At 47.6% G+C, this 25027-nt stretch overlaps 1 protein-coding gene and 1 non-coding gene across 2 annotated transcripts in view; both read right to left on the reverse strand.

The window, feature by feature from the left end:
- Positions 1–25027, reverse strand: part of LOC126530302 (uncharacterized) — a 99441-nt gene that overhangs the window by 55264 nt on the left and 19150 nt on the right. The window contains exons 7-10 of the mRNA XM_050177621.3: positions 23835–24221; positions 21803–22085; positions 9620–9722; positions 6390–6607 (exon numbers count right to left, since the gene is read on the reverse strand). Of these exons, the coding sequence (XP_050033578.2) occupies positions 6390–6607; positions 9620–9722; positions 21803–22085; positions 23835–24221 (991 nt within the window). The remainder of the gene's footprint in view (positions 1–6389; positions 6608–9619; positions 9723–21802; positions 22086–23834; positions 24222–25027) is intronic.
- On the reverse strand, positions 4451–4523 carry TRNAL-CAA (transfer RNA leucine (anticodon CAA)). The gene has a single exon. It is a non-coding gene; the product is annotated as a tRNA-Leu (tRNA).

Consider the following 25027-nt stretch of genomic DNA (forward strand, 5'->3'; position numbering starts at 1 on the left):
ACTTTGTCACAAGTGAGATTCTCTCTCAGCTGGTAAGTCAACCTCAACTGTCCTGACATTCAGCCCACGCACAATGCCTCAGTGTTGCATTTCACTGCTTTAAAAAGTTTATTTTGGTTTGGATAAGGGTCACCAGCATCTCGGCATCAGCCTATACTTTGCTCTTTGAGCTCAAGCTCCTTCACAGTTCCTTTCCCCATCATTCCTCAATGCAACCGTACTTTGTTCTCGTCCTCGTTCCACCGCGAGTTCGCCCCACAGACCATTTGAATCATCCTCTTGGTCAGTTGTGCAGTCAACGTCCGATTTTTCGGACTCCCTAGGGGCCGCGAAAATGTCCAAAAAATCGAGCAGTTCGAAAAAATGGCTGTGGCTTAGCTAAGGTTAAGCCCAGGATGCGAAGCATACTAGCCTTTATTTTAGTTGTTGAACCACTGTTTAGCCTGGTGAACTGCTGTTGCTTGGCTATATTTGGTTCGGCTAGTAGAAGAAACAACTCATGCGTTACTCTGCTTCACCTTCAAGAGTGGAACGCGACAGCGTTCCCGTCGACCCGCCAAGGGGTGTAAGACAATGGGCTACGGCGCAGCGACTACGCACCCCGCATTGGACGCGGTGAGCGTCGAGCAACGCAGCGTTCGGCCAGCAACGAAATGTGCGCCTGAGCAAGCGACGCACGCCTGAGCCTTAGAAACAGCTCGTTTCTAAGGCAACACCGCATTCACTAGAGGCGCTTTTGTACCGCTTTGAAGCATCGTACTCGTGGCTCAGTGGTAGCGTCTCCGTCTCACACTCCGGAGACCCTGGTTCGATTCCCACCCAGCCCTTCTTGCAAGAGTTGAGCCAAAGCCACCTAGAAACAAGCGCAGCTGCTTATATACCGCCGCGACGCCGCGAGTTGGAGCCCCGTTTCTCCTCTGTCGTGACGTCACGGTGTCACGTGGTATGGCATGGGGTCATTAAAGGTAATTGAAGGCGACACCGCCGCGCCTGAGGAGCTGGGTTGAGCTCTAGTAATATGCTTCGCATAAAAATGAATGCATGTATTTTACTGCCATTCAGGGCTCAAATCGCCACAGGCACATCCGAAGAAGACTGCTAGTACATTTATTAGGCATATCGGTGCTCGTACTGTGACACGAGATGGCGGATACACGCGTGTATAATTAAGGAATACATACTGCGTCTCGTGGCAATTGCCCCTTCCCACGCTTGTTATGCTTCACCGCGTAGCACAACTACATTGAGGCGAAGCTGACTTTCGGGAACCGGCATTATGCAACGCACCGTGCTTTCCGATGTTCGAAGCCACTCGCGAGGACCACAAAGACGGAGTCGGTGCCATTGCTGACAGCAGTGAATTCTTTCAATGAAAAACACGCAAGAAGCTTAACAGCGAACGTCGAAGCAGCTAGGCCTAGTGTTTGCCACGATGGTGGCTACGGCCGCCAGCGGATCTGCATGCGAGAGCGCAGTTTCGAGATGGCAAGGTAATCAAAACAGCGGCGGTGGTGGCTTTGCTTAATGCCGTTCCGAACCTGCGGTCATGGCAAAAAGTACGGAAAATCGGACGGCGAAGGATTCTCGCCTCCGAAATTTAAAACATTCTTATACACCGACTCTATGGGGTACGTGGTGGTGCCGCGAAGCCATGTGAATGATCGGGCGTCCGGAAAGTCGGTCGTTGACTGTATGTACACTGGCAACTCCTCCATCAGACGACATGGCGTCAAAGACGATGCGTTACGATCCCTCTCTGTTACTTGAGCAAGCATTACCGCGACTTTCGTTCCCTTTAATAAAATTACAGCTAATTTTCCCTGACAGAGCATAAATTCCCTGAGTTTTCCCTGAGTATTTCCAGACTATTCAAAATCCCTGAGAATTCCTGGTTTTCCCGGTTGGTAGACACCCTGGGTAGATCTTGAAGAGTCGTTCGCATAGCATTCGACAGCATTCGACAGATGGTAAGCGCAATCATCATTAGCCAGACTTGGCACACGACATAGCGTTGCGGTAAGTTCAGGGTGCAACCCTTACACGGGAAAGAAAAAAAAACGAATTTTGATGAGAAAATTCAGCAGTGCAATCATTACGCGAGTGCGATCATTAAGCAAGTAAATACGGTAGTTCACTTGCAGCGCCCTCAGCCCACTTTTCATCATTTTGCGCCTCAGCTAGGGAGCACCACGCCGCTCGGCCCTCTCAACCGTTTTCAAGCACACTCTGAATACAGTCACCCTGGCCGTTCCAACAGCAGCGACGACAGCCGGGAGTGGCCAGGTGCGCACCGTCTGCTTGCCAGAAGCTCCAAACAGTCCAGCATTATAGGTGCAAAAATTATGGGAAACTGTGCGGGAGGCGCTGTTGCACGGTGTGCGGAATGTGAACGGCTACACTATTTTCCGGAGAACAAATCCATTCGCTGTATGCAGCCACTGTGGGAGCATTCATTTCAGTCATTCTGGTGCAGCTTGGCACAATTTTTGGTCAATTTTCTGTGTTTCGTGCAGGAATTCGCGTTTGTACCAAATGGTGCAATTGGTGCAGGAGTCGCACCCCAGCGGTGCTCGTCACGCTGGTGAGCCTCTGCAGTGGGCCAGCCAGTTTAGGATTTGAAGAATTTTTGGTGCAGTTTAGGAGCAGCCACACCACCATGTTGGAGCAGTTTCGGAGCAGAAAAATTGGTCTCTTCGGAACACTTGGAGTAGTAATCTGTAGCCATTTGGTGAATCTTGTTATTACTGTGCAATCAGCAAGTGCTGCAAGACACAAAGCCAACAACGACCGATTAATCTTGCCTTCCCACGGACGGTATACCAAGCACGGTATGTTGCAAGCATTTTTATTTGAGTAGGCAAGGAACTTAATTTTGTTGAACTTACATAAAATTTTGTAGGCTAAGGAGAACAAAGATATGCGCCTGAGCGCAAGAAAGACATAAAATTACAAATGAGCTAGAACAATTTGAGCTGTCAGGCACAAGACAAAAATTGATGGCAAATACCTTATGTGCATTCCAAATGACAGATGTGCTTTGATATGCTTTTCCACACTAGACAGAACATGTATTATGCCCAATAACAGTTCTAGAAGCTCGACAAGAGGCTACGCGTCTATGAACGACACCAAGATGAGATGCCTCTGTACAGTGTGTTGTGCAGTGTGTCGAAGAATATTCATACCATCCCGTATACACGCTTTCGTTGTGAGGCGGTTTGCCGCCTCACAACGAAAGTTTCCACCTTGATAGCCAAGTCCTTGGCCTCGTATTTCGGCCGCTTCGCTGGCGTTGCCATCGGTGGAGAATGCAGTGACACGGGCGCACAACAAAAAAGCACCAATAAAGTTCAATAACTGAGCTGCGCTAAATCCAGCGGTCCTCGGCAAAACAGTGCGCAAGGATGTAGCGCACCGACAGCAACAAAGTGACAAGATGGCATACAAAAACAAGGAAAAGCACCGATCCAGCCACAAGTCGAGCCAATTGGATTGGATTGGCCAAGTTTCAGCCACTTGATGTCAATGGCGATGCTGCGTTTTGGTATCACTTTCGTGCCGCGTTTGCCGTATTTTCGTTTTCGAGCCTCGGTGGCTGGCCGAAATCGTTCGAATTATCCGAGGTGGGCTGGAATCCGTCCGAATTAACGAGAGTTTCGCCCCATAGACTCCTGTTTTAGGCTTGTAGCGCAGCTCAGGAAGAGCAAAAAAGGAAGGAGGTAGGGGTAATCAAAGGGAACGGAAAACAGAGTGAGCGCTAACTTCCAACTGATGGTTTATTTCGTGACACAAGACTACTTATACACTCGGCAAACCATATGACATCAAGAGATAACAAAGAAACCAAGCAACGAAATCGATAGTAACCAAGTGGTAACATATTCAGACAGCCTGTGGCTGCAGTCGGAGATACGCCAATTCATTGCTTGATAATGATAATGAAGGTGAGCTTACACATGCATGGCCCAGACCAATGATAGCCTTTGCTTCGATGATTTCTCTTGTGAGCTGATTACGACTGCGACCAAGAATGACGCATTCCTCTAAGACAGGTTCGCAACCACACGTTTTGCAGTGCTGCGCAAGAAACCCCCCAGCTGTAATACAATTCTTGGCATTGTAACCATGTTCGCGCAGCCTGTCATTCAGACATCGGCCAGTTTGACCAACGTAATGTTTTCCACACTTGAGTGGAAAACAATAAACAACACCAAGTGCGCAATTAACAAACTTATTTTTGTGGTTCTTGTCACAGGAACGAGGAGCTACCCTATTGGGATTATAACGAGAAGAGAGGGGGTTAACCGAGGGTCCCGATTTTTATTGGTCATATCATAAGAAGCCAACAAACACTGACACCAAGGACAACATAGGGGAAATGACTTGTGCTTAATAAATGAAATAAAGAAACGATAAATTAATGGAAATTAAAGTGGATTAAAAAGCAACTTGCCGCAGGTGGGAACCGAACCCACAACCTTCGCATTTTGCGTGCGATGCTCTACCAATTGAGCTACCGCGGCGCTGTTTCCCCATCCACTTTCTTGGGTATTTATGTGTACTAGTAGAACCCTGGGAGTGTTAGCCAGCGCCACCACTCACAGACCTTGGCGGCGGACGTGGAACGCCCTTTTTGCCGCAGGCGTCACGAGAACGTGATCTTTTTGGGTGAAGGCAACTGGTCAATAAACCCACACATGCTACCTGAAGGCATCAATGTTGCCGGATTCGAGACCCTCATTATGTAATATAACGAGAAGAGAGGGCGTTAACCGAGGGTCCCGATTTTTTTTTAGTCATATCATAAGAAGCCAACAAACACTGACACCAAGGACAACATAGGGGAAATTACTTGTGCTTAATAAATGAAATAAAGAAACGATAAATTAATGGAAATTAAAGTGGATGAAAAAACAACTTGCCGCAATTGGGAACCGAGCATTGGTAGAGCATCGCACGCGAAATGCGAAGGTTGTGGGTTCGGTTCCCACCTGCGGCAAGTTGTTTTTTCATCCACTTTAATTTCCATTAATTTATCGTTTCTTTATTTCATTTATTAAGCACAAGTAATTTCCCCTATGTTGTCCTTGGTGTCAGTGTTTGTTGGCTTCTTATGATATGACTTATTGGGATTAGTGTGTTTGCAAATCCTCATTAGCTTGTTAGGGGCAGAAAACACTACGCGAACATTCGCTCGCTGGGCGATTTTCTTAAGATTATGTGAGACAGTGTGAATATAAGGGATGACGGTAGTCCTACCCCGAGTAGTTACAGGATTATCTGCGTGCTGGTTGTCTTTTCTACACTCTCTTAGAATTCGTTCTGCTATTGACACTTGTAGGGACACGGGATAACCAGCCTGCGAAAGCCGTTCGCACTGAGAGGCAAAGCTAGACGAAACACTCTGGTGGCACGACTTTTTCAAAGCATTATTAAGGCAAAGGTTAGCAATGCCTCTCTTGATCAACTTGGAATGGAAAAGCACCTCCTTCCTTTTTTGCTCTTCCTGAGCTGCGCTACAAGCCTAAAACAGTCATGACATACCAACTCACCCAAACTGCCACGCTTTTGGCCCATAGACTCCTATATATAATTATAGGGACCAGGCGAGAAGGTCGAATTATCCGATTTTCCGAATTAACGGAAGTCGAATTAACAAGCTTTCACTGTAGCATAACATTCAATCGAATATTTGAACATACTGAATATTCGCGCAAGACTAAATGCACATTGGGCTTCCCGTTGAACATGCTAGTGCCTTCAGAAATGCAAATGGGTAGCAAGCAGTACTCAGTGCACGGAAGTCAAATAGGGCCGTATTACTTCTACAGAAGATTCAACTGACACTATGTCAATGTCCTCAATTTTTTTTCCTTGATGCCACAGTGCAGAACTGGCAAGAACGAAGCCACGTACAGTCATCAGCAATACGAGTGCGCCAAATTTGTTTTTGAACAATTACGGTCTGTCTGCCGGAACGGTCTGTCTGCCGACATAACGCACCACTCCGACACTCATCACTTCAAGTCTGCTCTCGAATCACTGTTTTGTTAAAGCCCATCCCTCATGTAATACCCCATCTGTGGGGCCTTTGAGGTATAATAAATAAAATAAATAAATAAATAAATAAATTACATGTGATGCGTGGATTCATCCCTGCCATGTCGTCATGCAAAGTGGCCTCTTGAACATTTAGGCTCGGTGAACACTTTTTTGGGGGGCATGCATCTTTAGCCAATACAGCCTCTTGAAAGCCATTTCAATGTGCCCTATTATACTGCTCGAGGGGTTTCCTCAATGTAAATGTGTGCCCTCTGACTGAATGACATAAATGATCGCAGAGATTCGTTGGTTGACAGGGCAGGGATCATACACCACTCTGTCCTCACCTGCCAGAGCCTGGAGTGCGACGGGTTCATCCGAGCGAACACAGCGGCCGAGGAGGGAGACGGGATCTCAAAGTGGGCGGCGGGTGCCATGGGGGTGAATGCCTGGTACGGCGAGCTCGGCTGTCCCAGCCCCAGGTTCAGGCCAGGACCCACACCCGCATTCAGAGGTGGAGGAGGATTTGGGGGAGCCAGGTAGGTGACGTGGGAGCTTCCAGATGCTGTCGAGAGAGAACACAGAGCCTAACTGTTAGCACACACCACTCGACTCGCCGAGATTCCCTTCCTTCCCGTGCACCCTCCACCCCAACATTTCAGTGATGCTGAACACATGCTGTGCCGCTTGGAAGCTGGTGTATCAGAGTTGCTAAAGCAAGGCGGCTCAGCTAACAGAGCTCATCTGGTCCCGCAGACACCCGGTAGCGAGCATCGCAGTATGGCGTGCGCCTTGTGTATTTCGGCGCAATGCACTTTTGGGGGGCAGCTATGTCCTGCACCATTTCTGTTCCCTACTAGCACAATCCTTCACAGCACTAAAAGAAATACTTGCTACGACTGACAGTCCTCCATGTCATCAGACAACTTACAAGATGCTTGCCTGTACCGGGACATTTCCAGCACTTAACTCTTTCCCTACCGCGCCAATTGGGCATCGTTAGCCCGCCATCGATGGTTTGAAACGCCGCTTTCGAGACCTTCCGCACCGCTCACAGACACACTGCGCCATCGGACGTGAAGGAGGAGAACTCCATGTTTGTTTCTTAAGCAGTTCGCTTATTTCCCTCTTCGCAGTGATGTTTGCATGCGCTCTGAAGTTCCGCGATCGTCAAAGTAGAAAGCAAAAATGGCCACCTCTGGAAGCGGAGCGCGTGCTCTTTGAAAGCTTGCAGATCTCGAGATTGCACTAAGTCTGCGACTGATTTTATCGATGGATCAAACAGCAGCGAGTCTGAGGATGCTGTGTTTTCATCAGACTTTGACTCTGAGAGCGACGATGATGCAAACCAGCACGGAACATTAGCAGCCACAGCCCAGTTACTCAAATACTCAAATATTCGATTACTAATTGAATAGCGAAGGTTCGAATAATTCGATTTGCGAACGGAATATATAATATTTTATTTTTCAAATATTCAATTTTTCGAATATCAGTACCTTCCATGAATTACCCGGGCGTGGTCAGTGCCTGAACGCACACAGTATTCCCACAGCGTGCAATCTTTATCGGTACAAGGTTCGACCAAGTCAATAGGACCAATCAAAACGATTTACACTACTTGAACAGAGGGAACAACAAAAGCAGCGCGTGCAGAGAGCATGGAATAATGTGCGAAGATTGGGCCAATTGGTCACAGGAAGACACGATTGCATTGAATGCACGAGTTCAGAGTTCACGCATGCGGATTCGCACAGTTTAAGGTTTTCTACCCACATGCGAACACACAGACGAACTTGGTGCTCCCGGTAGTTGTCGCCAAGTTGACCGCGGACCCAAACACCGCTTCAATGGCTGTGAAACTAACCTGCACGAGTGATCTCATGACCAATCCCTGATAAGCCAGATGTAAGAACATATTATAGTGGCAAGCTTTCCAAGACGGTTTGTGGCCTGCTACCACATCGGCCAGCAGCGAATTTTCATCACGGCCATACCATTGGCCACACTCGGACTCTCCGATTTTCCACTTCTGGCTACCCACAGGCTGCCAGAGCCAGCCAGAGAGCCTGCATTTTTCTAGGGTTGCTCCAACCACCACGCGTTCGTTTCGCTCAGGCTGGACGGTTCTGGCTACCCAGGAGCTGCCAGAACCAGTTAGGGTAGATTTTGGTCTGGCTGCTCTCTGGAAGTTCTCTGGCTAGCAGATGACAAAAAGAGGCGGTGAGCGCTCGCCGCGATCTTGGTGGTGACTTGACGGATTGCAATGCGGGCACTTGACAAATTTCACCTCACTCAGCCAACTGACTTTTACCTCACTCAGCCAATCACCTTCAGATTGCATTACTTCCAGCGTTATTGCCTAAGGTTCTAATGCACCATTCCGCCTTGTAAGATGGTGCAATACGAGCAGTGGTGAACCATTTGAAGCTTTCTTTTGTGTGCGTGTGTCCCGTGAAGGCTTCTTCCCGGCCGTGAACAGTGCACTGCGCTCCCATGCGTGCAACGCTATCTGCATCGTGTTCAGTGCCACTTGTAGTTCACGAAGTTGTAGACACTCACTCCCACACAGTGCGGTTCCTTCTCAATTCATCTTTCTCTGGTATGCCCCTTTTCACGTCCTTCGCCTATATGCGGTGACATCATCTTTTTCTGCAGTTAGCAAAGGTATCGCAGCTAGCCCGTGTTCATTCCGTCTCTCCATCGTCTGCTTGGGTGGCAGCTCGAAACCGATGTGTTCGAGCCGCAGGAAGGTGATGTTAAGAATGCACTGCTTGAGCAATAGGCATGCATACATTAGCTTATTGCTCACGTGATCAACCAATAATTGAATGTAGAGCTGGTGGCTGTCTGCAATATTGATTTACACATTAAGTCTATGGGCAGTTGGCGGCGCCGTCAAGCTGTCCGAGTCACCGAGCATGTTTGGATTATCGGTGTCAGATTTATCGGTGTCAGATTTATCGGTCGGCGACTGTACACCTAATAAGGGTACTGGCAGGCCTTCAGGGCTACTTCAGACATGACTGTGGAGATATGAGCTCTCGGGGGAAAAGTAAAGGGTGTGAATTCATTTCCTCAGACTGGGCCGACTTTTCAGACGTCAACTGCACACGAGACCCTGAAATTGTTGACAGCGCAAAACGGCACGAACTACACATGGGATACCAATGTGCCCAACGTACCGTCCTTTTTTATGTATATAAGACGTGGGTTCAATTCCACCCTCCAGCGGAGAATTGTTGAAGAATTTGTCTTTTGTCATTGAAGAGTGGCAGATACCTAGACACAAGCTGGCATAAAAGAGCTTCATTGAAGATCACAACATACCCATTATCACATAACGAGAGACCCAAGTTCATCCGATGGTTCGGTTTTTTTTTTTTTTTCACCCTGTTCTGTCGGCACAGCAGAGTCTAACACGAGATCGTGGGCTACCCAGCGACCCAAGTTCGTCGGAAACAAAGACCGTTAGGTACCATAAAGTGCATGAACTATTCTAAGAATGCTAATGGCATTAAAGTCAAGCCCCTCGATCCCCCGTACTCTTCTCACTCAAAGAGCAAGCTGAACTCACCTGGGTACACGTGAGTGTGACCCATCACCATGTTGGATGGCCCTGCATGGCTAAAGCAGCCACCATAGCTTCTGCAAGGCTCCGCACTTGGCGCTGCAGTACCCTGAAAGAAGAACCGCACACCTTTCCGTTTCATCTCTGACACGGCTGCAAAACACCGACTTCATAAGTAAGTGCAGAGCCTACAGTACACCATTCCCCGACTCTGCTCAGCCGTTGTTGTAGAGTTCATGAGACATACACAATTTTTTTCTATGGCATAGGTGCGACACTTTCTCCCAGCAGTCAGCATGTCCACACCCATACGAAAGTCACATCACAAAACTGATAACTTTAAGCGAGCAAAGACATGACATATCCAACTTGTCATTTCTTTTTGCAAGAACCATGCCACCGTGGTCAATTTTTTTTAATTCCAGATTCCAGTAGAAGGAAATTATTGCAAACTCATTATTACAGCAAAAATTTATTGCAAGCAATATTTTGTCTCAAAAATGCTTTACCCATACCAACATGAATACAGTAGAACCTCGTTGATACGTTCCCGTTATGTACGTTTTCTCGACACCAACGTTCGGAATCGAGAACACAAAAAATGACCAAATAGGGTCACACTAATTTTTTACCGGTTCATACGTTTCAGGAAAATACGATTTTTCGACACCAACGTTCAGTATGTCGCCAAACTGCGACCATAAGACAAGTTTTCCGGCAGCTAGATCCCACATAAAGAAGAAAATGCGTGAGGCAGGCATGGTTAAGAACAGCATATAGCTGCCCGCCGCGGCAGCTTGACTGCAATACTCGCCCAACCGCCTCACATGAAAACGCCGGCGTGAACTCAGTTTTTCATTGCGGTACCAGCAAATCTTCTCTGGGGTCGTCGCACGCGGCATTCACAGCTATTGCTGCCACACCTGTTGTGGTAAGCATCTTAACCCATCTGTTTTACAGCGCGCGGTGCATAGTGCCATTGGTAGCGTCCTGCACGCTTTTAGCAGGCAATAATCCAAACGTGCCTCTCTTCCCTGCCGCAGGCGGCGCGATGTGGACATCACGTTTCGCTTCGGCGACATCCGGCATCACCCACCAGCTCGATTTCCTTTCGGTTTCCAGTCGCACTTCTAAAACACCACGCAATTAGAAAACAACAAGATATGTCTTGGGTCGCTGGAGCACCACCAGTTTCACGCGCATCGGTGTCTCGTGCCGCAACGATCCGCGCGACACTTCGCATCATGTAGATGTCAACAATAGTCGAGTCCCTCAAATTTGTTTAGTTACTTCGGCTTGTACATTGTCCTAGTAAGCAAGTTTTTTTCTTGCGGTTTTTTCAAAACGTATGAACGAGGTTCTACTGTACACTGTACAATAAGAGATTGAGAACAATGTCTAGCACAATTTATGGCTATTAATTTGTTCTCCCAAAAACATGTTCCACCAGAAGAGGAACGCGTCAGAAAGGAGTCAGAAGAAACGATTCAGCATTTCCCACTAGAAGGGGCACCGCGCGTGGCAAAGGAGCAATTGCCGTAGCGCACACCCCAGTGTACAGTGTATTTTTTTGTTGTTGTTGTTTGTTTTAATACGAATCCACAGGCTGAGTCTTGTGAGAAATTGTAACCATATCTTTGTTTCTGTCCTTATCTTCTATAACCCCCCCTTATGTAATACCCTGACAGGGGTCCTTAAGGAAAAATAAATGATGATGATGATGATGATGATGATGATGATGAATCAGTGCACCGTAAGCACCACCAAGAAAGATGCTGCCACAGTTGGAGTCACCACTGGGGTCAGCATAATGCTCACCAGCCAAGTTCAAATTATCCAGCAAGCAGCAATTTCAGGATTTAAATATACTGTACGTTTGAGCTTATAGAAATGTATGGGCACCGGCCAGGATCTTTAGTTGGGATCGAATTAACCAAAAATACTGAATTCAATGCAGTCAAATTAACCCTTTTTTGACAAATGTTGCCTACAGGCACATACAACGAAAAAAAAATGTTTTTTTTTAGGAGTTTCAGTATTGAGTGCGAAATTTGTGGCTAAATATCTTCGGCGAACACTGAATGACAGGCAGCAAGTGTGTTGGTTTGGAGCAGGAACACGGGAAAAGGAAGGAAGAAGTTTGGCAAGCGACTTGCTCTCGTTTGAAAGCCCGGTCAGAGGAGACAGACCGATGCAAGCTCTCCGGCTACAGCGGTGTCACACACATGATGTAAAGCAAAAGAAATGGACACCCACGGTTCACGTATGATGAGAGCTACACATACAAATTCAAAGTGAAACCTTAGGTGCCTTGGAATGAAGCTCACTTCCAGTTTCCTGCCTGGGGTTCTCCCCCTACTGCTAAAAAAAGTTTCACAAAATACTTTTTTTTTGTTGATTACACTTATTCTTGATGTGTTTTGCACATTTAGATAGAAAATAAACATTTTTCCCGGGTATTTACATGTCTCATCCTTAAAAGGTTAACAAAAGTCTATTGTATTTGCTTACACACACACAGTAACGACATTACGAAGGAATGCCTGCAAAGGAACAACGTTCGATCTTCACACTGTTTCCCAGTGGCTATTTTCGCAAGCTCTGCAATAGCACTGGTTGTTTAATGAAATCTGAAAAAAAAAAAAAATATGTTTATTTTACCACTGCAAATGAGAGAACTACGTTCGTATTGAGAGTTTTCTAATCTGGCATATTTACTGTTGGCGTCCGCCGACGAAACTGCCCTGCAACTCAGTTGCACAAGAACATACGCCCTTTTTGCTCCTTCACTCTTGTATTGGCGGTGAAAGTCCGACCACTGACCATCAACCACCGACAACGAAAACATGCAAGAGAGGCAAAAAAAATTGATTCTCTTTAACCCTTTCGCTGTCACGGACGTACCGGTACGTTCTCTATCGTGCGTTCAAAATTTTGCGCATAAGCGCAAAGCTGCCGCTCCTGGACTGGGCACGCCATCTGTTGACTCTTTCTACAAGTTCGTATTTTAGCCCCGACCTATGTTAGTACATGTATTGAAGAGTACGGTGCGACTGCCACTCCCCCCTCTCTCTTTGCTCAGTGGCGCGGTGGCTCCGCGTTCGCTGGATCATGCGTCACGCGCGTGTGGTTATGGGTTCAAGGGTTGTTCTGCCATCTCCACTGGTTTGAAGGTTTTTATTTTCCTTCTGTTGGTGTGTCTGCTACTGCGCGTCAAGTTCAGGCGCACGCGCCGTTGCCTCTCCGAAAAGAGCGACTCGATTGCTGCTTTCCCTCTCTCGCTACACCCTCGCTTCCGACTTGCAGCAGTAAACGTAAAGCCCTTCCAACTTTGTTTTAGTCTTTTTCCATCTCCTTCTGTCTTCTTGATCACACAACCTCCCATTTCTCTCCGTTCTGCGGGCGCCTGAAAGCGCATCCTCCCTGCGCACAGTTACTTTCGGATGGCTGAGCAGCGCGAGACCTTCGTCTGCTCATTGGAGCAGTGGCTGTTCCGATTCAGAATACGAGCCGAGCTCGGATTTGGATTCGGACAGCGTCATGCGACAAAGAGATGAGTTCCGCATCGTCAGATTCGGATGTTGAACTGATGTTATATTCAGGCTGATGATGATGATGATGTTTACTAACAACAGCTGCAAAACACTGAAATGTGCATATTGCATTGGCTATGTCATTTGTACACCAATCATAATCCAAAATAAATTGCTATGTTCATTCCCTGTTATGCTCGTTCCCTGAAACCAAGCCGACACTGGGGGTGCGTCACGGCCAGAAAGGTCTGACAGCGAAAGGGTTAAGGGGGGACAGGGGTATTAAAAACAAAAAAATCACAAGAAATATCGAGATTTTGGAAGTGTTATTTTTGAAATCTACAACTACATTTCTACCTATCTGCCAAGTTTCTCGTTTCTAGAATCAGTATTCTAGGCGAAATAATAATTTGCGCAGTGAGTTCCGGCTGAATTCCAGCCAAAATGAACCCCAAAATGGCCCTTTCTTCCCATCGCGCAGCTGCCGTTTGACGCTGTCTATCGCCACCATCTTGGTCTCGTTTGAAAGAGCTGCCTTCCTGCTTAAGTTTCCAGCCGCCGCCGCTCAGTTTCACCCATTGGATGGTGAAAAATAGATCAATAAACAAAAGCACATCATTTGTTTCCTATTGGCTCAACGAGCCCACGTGAGAAGACCGCGCCACCCGATTGGCGGAGCTGGCTGGTGTCCTCTGCTAAGCGAGTTGGCCCGCACGCCGCTGTCGCACTGGGACGCCATTTTGAAAAACTGGGTGCAGCGACTGAGAAACGCAACAATACCCGGGTCAGCGAGAAAGTTTCATACGCTGAACAAATTTGGCAAAAAGCAGAAGAAATTGATGGTTGCCAAGTTTAACATTTTGAGGGTCGATTTTTTTCGCCATATGCGACCACCCACGGTAGATTTTTTTTATTGCAAATTCCAATTCTTCTTAGGGAGTTATTTCAAAAAAAGTTTACCGGAATTTTTCTGAGTGGAACGTAAAGTGAGAAAAAATATTTTGTGTTGGTATATATGCACTTTTCATTCATGATTAACAACAGTAAAAAAGGAAATAAACTTATAAGAATTGAAAATCTGATGCACTGTTATAGTTCAAAGATTTGAAAATGCAAACACGAGAATATTTCAGAAGACTCGAAAGTTCCTGCTCTTACACTAATATGTACATCCATAGCGTAATCGAACCGCATAGGTGGGCGCACTCAGGAAAACTGTGTGGTTGCATGCCCGTCAAAAAAGCAAAACGCGTGCCAAACTTCCGCTAATCTTTATCTTATCGCCAATCAGAGGCAATCAGTCAAATAGGAAAAAAAAAAAAAAGCAACGGAAACGCATGCACGGCGGCATCATTCCTATGCATACCCCCGTGAGCACCAAACGAGCGAGAAACAAGCGGTCGCCCTTTGAGCGACCAGTAACGAGATAGCCATCAGTTTTGCAAGCACAAGAAGCCAAAACCGCCCGTGGAACAAAGCCCAAACCACCATCCGCCCGCATGCGCCCCAATGCACGAGTGGTACTATATAGGCGCACAGGAGCGAACTAGCGCTAAACCAAACCATGCAACAAAAACCGAGAGAGGGAGGCGCGCGAAAAAAATTCCCTGTATTCCCACATAGTGGCAGCGCATGACGGAAAAGAAAAAGTTGGGAAATTGGCGCGTTTTTTAAACAAACAGACGGCGCCGTAAATATACGGCATCAACCATTTCGGACTTTGTTCGCGACGCCGTATATTTAGGTCATTGATCCTCAAAGGGTTAAAGGTCGTCGCACTTCCCCCAAGATGTGGCGAGGGCGATGTAGAGGCTACGTCGAGTGGACAAGGCATCGAAGTTGGAGACAACGACATGGGTCCAGCGAGTGCGCCAACTCGCAAAGCCGACAACGGCCGCGTCCGCCGTGACACGGTGATGCTGCAGCCTTCCGATGTGGAGCAGAACAGGATTCGAACTGAGGAAGAACTCCAGGAACTCGCGTCAATGGCAGCGACGAAGCGGATATCGGATTATTTTAACCGAGACAGCGGCGTAGTCGACAGTGCGCTTGACAAGACGGCATTCGCGATCGTCAATTTGGATCTGCAAAACCAGCTTTTGAGGTTTGCAAAGTGCACAGAATGTGACAGCAGCAACATTGAGTTCAAGAAAGGTGAGCGAGAATACGGCCTCGCTGTGAAACTTATGCTCTCATGTTCCAACTGCGGAGACATTGCGTCTGCGTGGAGCTTGCCGCGCGTAAGCAGCGATCAGACGGTGACCTGTTCGTTATAAATATTTTGGCAGCGCGTGCTATGCAGTACACTGGGAACCAGCAGACAGCATCTAATGATCTATTTTCGGTGATGAACATTTCCGACCATGGTCTCCACAACAAGACGGGGCAGAACTACGCCAGAAAAAAAAATTGGCCCCTGCAGCGATTCGTACGGCCGAAGAAGTGATGACCGAAAGTGCACAGTCGGTTCACCAACTACACAGTGTGCTGAACTTGGGAAACGCTGACAACCTCGCCGTATCTTTTGATGGTTCGTGGATGACTCGTGGACACTCATCCCGTATAGGGGTAGGTGCAGTTGTCGAACTTTTCTCTGGGCTCGTGCTGAAGCAACTTTTTAACCCTTTGAGGGTCGAATTATTTTCAAAAAACTTTCCCAGGTGGTCAAATTACTTTATTGCGGATCTTGAATGTGCAAGATGCATAAAGTCGGGAATAAATAGTAAAAAAAAATTAGGAACAGTATTTTGGTGTCGGCATCACTCAGAACTGCAAAATGTTCAATAGTATTTCAGAGTATGGTACTCCTTGAAACACTGGTCGCCGCACAGCGCCTTATCGCAATCTGCACACCTAAAATGCGTGTATGGTCTTCTCTTGGAGCAACGAGTTGTGTTGGCGCACACAGGACATCTCTGCGTGCGTGCGGCTGCCTTGGGCAGAGGTCTGAGGCACCCTCTCACGTAAGCGCGTTGCCGCAGAGAGCGAGAATACCTCGTGAGCGGCGGTGATAAACAAGCTAAGAGCAGCGCCAATCAAGATAGAAATCAATTTCGCCGCCCCTGCGATAGCGTGACGACAAAGAGAAAAATCACATTTTGCGCGGCTCCGTTGCGATCACGCGGAGGAACCGAAACCGCGAAAGCGTGTTGCCACTGAGAGCGAGAATACCTCGTGAGCGGCGGTTACAAACAAGCTAAGAGCAGCGCCAATCAAGATAGAAATCAACTTCCACCGCCTCTGCAAGAGAGTGCCGACAAAAAGAAAAATGACGTTTCGCGCGCCTCCGTTGCGATTACGCGGCGAAACCGAAACCGCAAAAGGGGTGTTGCCGCAGTCTGCACAACGCGCTGAAGCTAGAAATCAGTTCCGTTTATCTCCCCAAGAAGGTAGCGCACATTTCAAACGCTTCTTGTAAGTCCTAAGAGGTGGCAGCACCTCCCAGTGAGCACGATCGTCATTATGGCGCGAAATTTCAAACGGAGGGTCGAAACCGTACCCGTACGGCAAAGACCTTGCGGGACAGAAAACCGCCGCCGTACATGTACGGCGAAAACCTTCAAAGGGTTAAGCAACTTTTTCGCTGGCTGCGAGCGGGGACCAAAGAAGGATGACCCAATGTACACAGCTTGGAGGGCTAGCCATTTATGCCAAAATAACACAGACAAGAAGGCTGGAGAAATGATGGTGTAAGCTGGCCTTCTACTTTTCGAGAGGTCCCTCAAGAAAAATGGGCTTCGCTACACAACAGTGTTATCTGATGGCGACAGCCACACTTTTCTTGCTTTTCAAGAGGCTGATGTCGACAGTTACATAAAAATTGAAAAAGAAGATTGTGTTAACCACGTACAAAAGCGTATGGGCACAGCCCTGCGCAACTTGATCCCAAAATACAAGGGGACAGAGAACCTTGGTGGCAGAGGAAGGCTCACGGGTGACCTCACAACAAAGTTGAGCTCTTACTATGGTTGGGCGCTGGAATCACACAAGAGAGATGTAGAGGCAACTCGCAAGGCTGTGATGGCGGCATATTACCACATTACTTCTAATGATAAAGTCGCTAATCACAGTCTGTGCCCAACAGGCCCAGATTCTTGGTGCCGGCAGAATGCAGCAGCAGCCTGAGGCGAGCCTACTCCCAAACACGGGTATAACTTGCCACCTCACGTGTGCAAAGCATTGCTTCCAATTTATGAGCGCCTCTCGGAAAGGAAGCTTCTTGAGCGGTGCCAGAGAGGTAAAACTCGGAACAATAATGAGAGTTTAAATTCCATAATCTGGTCACTTGCACCAAAGCAACGCCATGCATCACTATTCACTGTAGAAGCTGCTGTGGCAGAGGCAGTGATGCGACTCAACGCAGGCAACAGGAGGACATCGGCAGCAATCCTGAACGAGCTCAGCCTGACTCCGAGCCCAACGAGCAACAAACGGATGGCTGAGAAGGGCAAACGCAGAGAAAAAGAATGTGCTCGGAGTCATTCCTTGGCCGACAGTGTTCAAGGGGCACTAAAGAGACAACATTTAAACAGCAGCAGGCAATTAGGCTACATTCCTGGTGGTTATTAGGAATGTATATGTGTAAATATGTGCAAAACATCTGTTAAAGCTTCCATTAATTTTTGTGCTGTTTGTTTCTTGCATCTTTATCAAAACACAAATTTTTGGCTTCATGCAATATTGAGGCATCGATATCTGAACACCTAAAACAGTTAGAACTAAAATTCTTTTTGCAGAATGAAGTCTAATGTGTACTCTATGAAAGATAGCAAGCGGATTTCTTACCTTTCATTTCACAATTGCTACATTTTGTGCCACATGGTTGCCACATTCTGTGGGCTTACATTCAATGGGCTGTAAAGTATCTATTAATGGTCACACCAAAAAAGTGTTTGCTATACAGTGAAAGCTCGTTAATTCGACTTCCGTTAATTTGGAAAATCCGATAATTCGACCTTCGCGCCTGATCCCCACAATTATATATAGGAGTCTATAGGACAGAACTCTCGCTAATTCGGACGGATTCCAGCCCACCTCGGATAATTCGGACGATTTCGGGCAGCCACCGAGGCTCAAAAACGAAAATACGGCAAACGCGGCACAAAAGTGATACCCAAACCAACGCCTCGTTGCCCAAATGCAGCATCGCCATTGACATCAAGTGGCTGAAACTTGGCCAATCCAATCCAATTGGCTCGACTTGTGGCTGGATGGGTGCTTTTTCTTGTTTTTGCATGTGTTGGCGTTATCGACGGGGCCATTTTGTCGCTTTGTTGCTATTGGTGCGCTACATCATTGCATGCTGTTTTGCCGAGGACCGCTGGATTTAGCGCAGCTCAGTTATTGAACTTTACTGGTGCTTTCCTGTTGTGCGCCCGTGTCACTGCATTCTTCGCCGATGGCAACGCCAGTGAAGCGGCCGAAATACGAGGCCAAGGACTTGGCTACCAAGGTGGACTCTCTCAACAAGAAGCCATGAAGAAGTACGACGTGAAAAGAAGTACCTTGAGCACATATGTGAAAAATGAAGAACAGATTCTTCAGGCGTTCGAAAGCGAGAAGTTTCGAGCGTCACGAAAGCGTCTGCGAACAGCACCTCATCCAGAGTTGGAAGAGGCTTTGCTTCAGTGGGTGGTTGACTCGCGTAATGCAAATCTGCCATTGAGTGGACCCCTCATCATGGCGCAAGTCGAGCGGTTTGCACTGATGATGCATATCGATGCATTCAAAGCATCGGAAGGGTGGTGTGCGCGCTTCAGAGAGCGACATGGCCTCGTTTTTAAGACTGTGTGCGGCGAAAGAGGCGCTGTCGACGAAGACGTTGCCAACAACTGGAAGAACGCTCAGCTGCTCGAACACATCGCAGCCTACGATCCAAATGACATATTTAATGCTGATCAAACAGCACTTTTCTTTAAGGCTTTGCCAGACAAGACTGTGACCATGAAAGGAGATCCGTGCATCGGTGGCAAAAGATCCAAGGAACGCGTCACCATTCTTTTAGCCGCCAACATGACAGGAACAGAGCGCTTGCCGCTTGTCGTCATTGGAAAGGCACAAAAGCCACGGTGCTTTAAGAACATGCCTGCTCTTCCGGTGGAATACTGAGCGAATAGAAAGGCCTGGATGACGTCGGGAATTTTTCAAGGCTGGATGCAGCAGTTAGACCGACAGTTTTTCGCAAAGAACCGCAAAGTGTTAATGGTGCTGGACAATTGTACTGCGCATAACAGTGTCACCGAACTGGACAACATAGAAGTTGTTTTCTTGCCGCCCAACACAACATCGGCCCTCCAACCGATGGACCAAGGCATAATTCAGTATGTCAAGATCAAATACCGCAGGCGCGTGCTGGAACGTATGCTCCTGTGCCATGAAGTCGGCAAGCAGCACGACGTAAATCTTTTGAGCACGGTCAACATTCTTGCCTACGTTTGGCACAACACGCCCACGCATGTCGTCGCCAACTGTTTTAGACACAGTGGCTTCGTTGTGCGTGAGCCTGGCGATGATGCAGTGGCCAAAGTGTCGCTAGACGACACTGGAGATGACTGCGAGGATTTTGGAGGAGTTCTGCCGGATGCGGTGACGCTCGCTGATTACGTCGGCATTGATGACGGCGTTGTTACAGCTGGCTCGCTTACCGAAGAAGAAATTGTCAGGGACATGTTGCACGGCGAAGATTCTGAGGAGGAAGAGCCGCGAGAGGAGCAGCCTCGGCCCCCTCGCACTGTGAAGGAAGCCGCAGAGGCCCTCGCTGTGTTGTAAGAATTTTGTTGGGGACACTGCAGACAGCATGCGAGCTGCTAAGCACCTGGAAGGACTTCGAAAAATAGTATCCGCACGGATTTCTGCTCGAAAGCAGACGAGCATCCTCGATTACTTTGTGCAGTAAAGATTTGTTGATGAAAGTCATGCATTTATTGTTTTTGTTGTTCGCTCGATAATTCAGACATTCGGTTAATTCGGACATAATTTACGGTCCCTAGAAGTCCGAATTAACGAGCTTTTACTGTACTTCAATCCTTACTCTATATGTTATCTAACCATGCCTTATAAATAATTTTTTACTGTGCCATTTATTTTTGGCTGAGGCTGCAAACAAAGGGAATTCAATGTTAATTACCTTAAGAACTAATTGAACTACACCAAAACTAAGAACATACTTGAAATCAGTGCAAAAATATCAACAAGACTCACGAGTTTCATTAGTATGGATGGGAAAATAAAGAAAATTATTTATATAGCAGTGTCCCCCCTTAAAAGGGGAAAGACACCACCCACAGTAGGAGCACTACAGACATGAGTCTGGATGGCAGATGTGGTTTATACGCAGAGGGGGCCACAGGCGTTTAAATAAGTTCCTCCTCGCCTCACCCTTCGCCCCCCTCTCACCCCAACTACGCCTCAGGGGCGGTATTCTGTAGCAGTTCGCTTTGGAACCGGTTCGGTCTGGCTGTTACGTCTGGATTACGTCACTCGGAGAAAGAGTGGAACGGGGCGGCGTGAGGGGAACCAATCAACGAGCGGCAGTCTGCCGGAAGATCACGTCATCATATTTGTTTGTACTTGGGAAACGGTATAGCAATTGAAGGATGTTGCTGGTTTGATAAAAAAACATTGGTTTGTATAGAACACTTGCAAATATAATTTTCAGTAATAAATGTGAGCTTGTGGCGCAGACGGCTACTGGGAGTTGTAACTTTATTTGTGTTGTTTTCTTATTTAGTCGCTAGGCGGTGTGCCATACGTTATGCAAACAACTTGCCTCGCTTTGTTTACGTTTTGGACTTGTTTGCACGCCGAAACCGAAACGATGTCGTCGCACAAGGACAGGCGGCTGGGTCCTCATGTTTCAGCGAGGCAGCGCGAAATACTCGTTTCATTTGTCGAGGAGCATCCCTGCCTAGCAAAGGCGTCGTGTGTGTTGGGCCAGCAGCTGACGGCGGCTTTCTGTTGCGCCGTGGATGGGAATCTAACTCATCCTTTTTCTTTGCCCACAACCGTAATGGCCTTGGCGATGGCTGTAATGATCCGGCTGACCGAAGGCTGCGACAGTGCAATCGCTTCTTCATTCCCGACGCACTGTTGAAAGCTCCCGGTGGCAAAAAACCGCAGCGCGCACAGCACTTTCATCGTAGTGTCGACACCACGAAATCTTTTAGGTCCGAGATGTTCTTCCAGCTCATCGCAAAGACGTCGTACTGTGTCTTTGGAGAGCCTAAAATGCCTTCGAAACTCTTCTTCAGCCATGCCGAACGCGTCGCGTCATTGCCTCTCGTCGCGTCGTTGTCTTTCGGTGCTCGCCAGCAGCACAACCAAAGGAGCCGCCATTGCCGTCTCTGTCTCGTCTCGTCTAGGTGCCGGCTCGTCAGCTGGCGCGAGACTAGCCGGCAGCCACGGTTGCCCTAGCAACCCTCGACATCATGCTCGCCACCGCGCGCGACTCTCGAGCAAACCACTTCTCCGCGGTTCCTCTCGTAGCAGGGAACCGGTTCCTTTCCAGATGATTGACAACCTGTGTGACGTCAACAAAATTTGTCGTCCCGCCCACCAGGGATGACGACAACGAAGCGCCGACCAATGGCAACAGCCAGACCGAACCGGTTCCAAAGCGAACCGCTACAGAATACGGCCCCAGGCTTTTTCTTCTCACCATGGTGCGTGCACAGGAGTCACCACTCTCAACGTTGCAGTGGATATGCTGCTGCAGTGGTTCTGCAGGAGCAGCGCTCCCGTGAAACCGGCAGCTGGCAAAGCCAGAGACCAGGCTAGAAGACGTGGGAGGCTGTGGGGTCACCCCGTACGGCTGGGCGGGATACCCGTGCATGTGGCTGGGGAGTAGCCGGCTACCCCCCGATGGCGGCAGTGGGCACGAGGGGAGGCCCCTGTGCATGCGGACGAAGCACGGCTCTCTGCCAGGAGGGAGGGGACGTTCACTGCGCACAAGAGATCCCTCGTCAGACACGCTGCCGCGGGAGAAAGCAAACACAATCTTGGCAAACAAGGACAGTACTTGAAACAAGTGAGCCCTTTTCTGACAAGGACACAGAAATTCAGTGCAATGAGTGCCAATTTGTTTGCCATTATGCAACGAAAACAAAAAATACACGAGTACAACACGGCAGTCACAAATTTGTATAGCTGTTGCTGCATCACACCACCCGCGATGAAACAAATTCTTTTTTGCAGCATATTCACTCACAGGCAACTGCCACATTTATTACACCACTTCTGTTACAAGGCATTGATAATTTCCCTGGTAATATTCTCAGGGTGTTGGGCTGGAATTTCGTACTGGAGAATCTTAAAGCATGTGCGTCAAAGTGTTTTCATATCAGTAGGCACTTAGCGGCATAATTAGACAGCATAGTAGGCATATTAGTAAGCAAGTTAAACTGTGAAAAAAATGGCAAATACAATTAAAAGATCCTTGCACTTCTAATTTTCATCAATGTGACATGCAAAGCACACCATAAACAGAATTTCTTTAAATGCTCAAAAACTGCTCCCACAATGACTCTCACCAGTCTCAAACGTGCAACAGAGTGAATTTTTTAGGCAATTAAGTGCAGTAATGTTTAAACAACAAAATTAGCTAATCAATTCAAGCATGCTGAAAAAAAAACAACTTCAAATCTCAATCAAATATACACTTGCTGTTCGTGCAAAGACTTCTACCAATTTTAAAAAATCACCTATGGCAGACAGCACAGTTCTAATCCTTGAGCTGGATTGCTAAAAAAGGCAGACATTATTTGCATGAGAAATCAATATGCAAATTGACCAATTACTAAAATTCACTCATAACATTTTAACCGATCTTCACAGCACACACTGCAATTTACAAATTGTAGTTAGGGGTTTGCAAGGCAGATACACTTGGAATAAATTCTCAAGATGGCACCAGTTTGGAGATGTTAATTGCCACTTTCCAAAGAAATACATCGGCAGTCCAGTTATTTTCGTGCTTCTGGCATAAAACAACACCTTGTTAAGAAAGTAAGCAGAACACCAGTGTGCTTTCACCGCAAGTTTGATGGCACATATCTAGGAAATTTTGTCGCCCATAGAATTCTTTCTAGGTGGTCATTAAATTCACTGCAAAAGCACACTCAATCAGCGCTGCTGGGAGCTTCCACGAGACTTTAGGAACATTGTGCAAACTTGGAGGCGATGCAGTGAGTCAAGGAAATGAATGCTGTTACCGCGAACAAATTCAGTCACAAATTGATGCCACTATTTTTCTTTTTCAATCCTTTTCCCATTACATTCTATTAGAGAAACCAGGGGATAGTAGAAGGTCTGGGCACAGGTTATGCATACAAATGTAACAATATAAAGCACCCAAGTTGTAAGTGTGAGAGACATGCCACACTTTTGCCATTTAGTGGCCCAACAAGACGTTCAGCATCCTGTTCTTGCTCTTCTTTCCTTAAAAGAAAAAGGAAGCTTGCACACAATATCCCAAAGGGGGTTAACGATTCAGAAATAGCTGAGCGATTAGGGACCAGGAAGATTTCAGAGCCTACTGCTTCAGTTTGAAGACTTCACACAAAGAAGCCAATTGGGCACACATATTTCAATGACGTATGGTTAAAACGGTGATGGAGAATGAGTAAGTGACTGCAGCATAACAGTGCCGCACAGATAGGCCTGGCACAGACAATCCCTAGCTGTTTACTCACCCGCACGGATGCATAGCGTTCACGTGCCCAAAGTGCAATGCGGAAGATGGCGCCGAGGAAAACGTTGGCAACACAGGTGACCCTCGCCCGCCCCTGGGCAGACCAGCCCCGTCATTGGCACTGCCGTTTGCGGCAGCACCACTTTCTTCGTCCGACTGTGTCAGGTCCACAAATGCAGCTGCTGCAGCACCGTGACGGGAGAGCCCACGACTGTTGCCGCCGGCGGTTTGCTGTGCCAAAGAGTGCTCCAGAGGTCCCCTCGACAAAGGGGACCGCCGCGATGCATGACGTGACAAATCGCAAGCACCACCGTGGCTCGAACCAGAAGTGGAGGGGTGTCCGCCGCCATTGCCAAGTGCCTGACGTGAGGCTGGTCGACGGTAGTTTCTACAGATGGGAAAAGGGGGGGAAGGTCAAATAAAAACAGAAGGAGTGAAATATACGCATGAAGCCTGCTAGACCATTACTGTCGCATTGCCATTTAAGCTCCAAAGGAACTGCCAACAGTTGCTCCAGAACTGGTTCTGCACCCATCACTATACCGCACGCAGAGTAAAGAGAAGAAGCAGTGTGCAAATGTTCCATCCCAATTAGTTAGTACTGGATTTGAAAGACACTCACTGTTTGAAATATTCGAACCCCTAAAAATTGCTGTTGTCAGTTCTTTAAGCCAGCTTCGCCGCAGTACAGCCGTGTTATGCGGCAAAGCATACGAAAAGTAAAAAGGGGGCACTGTCATGGGGCCCCTGCTGTTGCTTCTGGCTGCCTGACACGATCAGCTCAAGTACCCACTATGTGCTGCCTCTTCATGCAAAAGGAGAACACCAGCCGCCAAGTGAAAAACTCTTGCTGCTAATTTGGCTATGTGCTTAATAACGTGGTTTCCAAACTACAAATCTGACCAAGTAGCAAACTCAACAATGTTTTTGGACCGTCATTTTAAAGCAGTTGGGTACTGTTGCGACTCGGGGTTCGAAGACGTGGGATCCTCTTTCCTTTGAGGAGTGAGTGAACGTGAGGCTGGGTCCGATATTCAGGATGTTGGACAGACATGTATATATTTACCTAAGTACAAGAACATGCAAAGAAATACAGAAAAGTTGATGATAAAGTGTTAGTCGCTGATCACTCCCGCCGTCCGTAGCTCCTTTTATGCCTTGCGTGATCATTGTCTAGTCACTTCCCCCAATCCG

Source organism: Dermacentor andersoni, chromosome 5, assembly GCF_023375885.2.
Source record: "Dermacentor andersoni chromosome 5, qqDerAnde1_hic_scaffold, whole genome shotgun sequence".
Lineage (NCBI taxonomy): Eukaryota > Metazoa > Arthropoda > Arachnida > Ixodida > Ixodidae > Dermacentor > Dermacentor andersoni.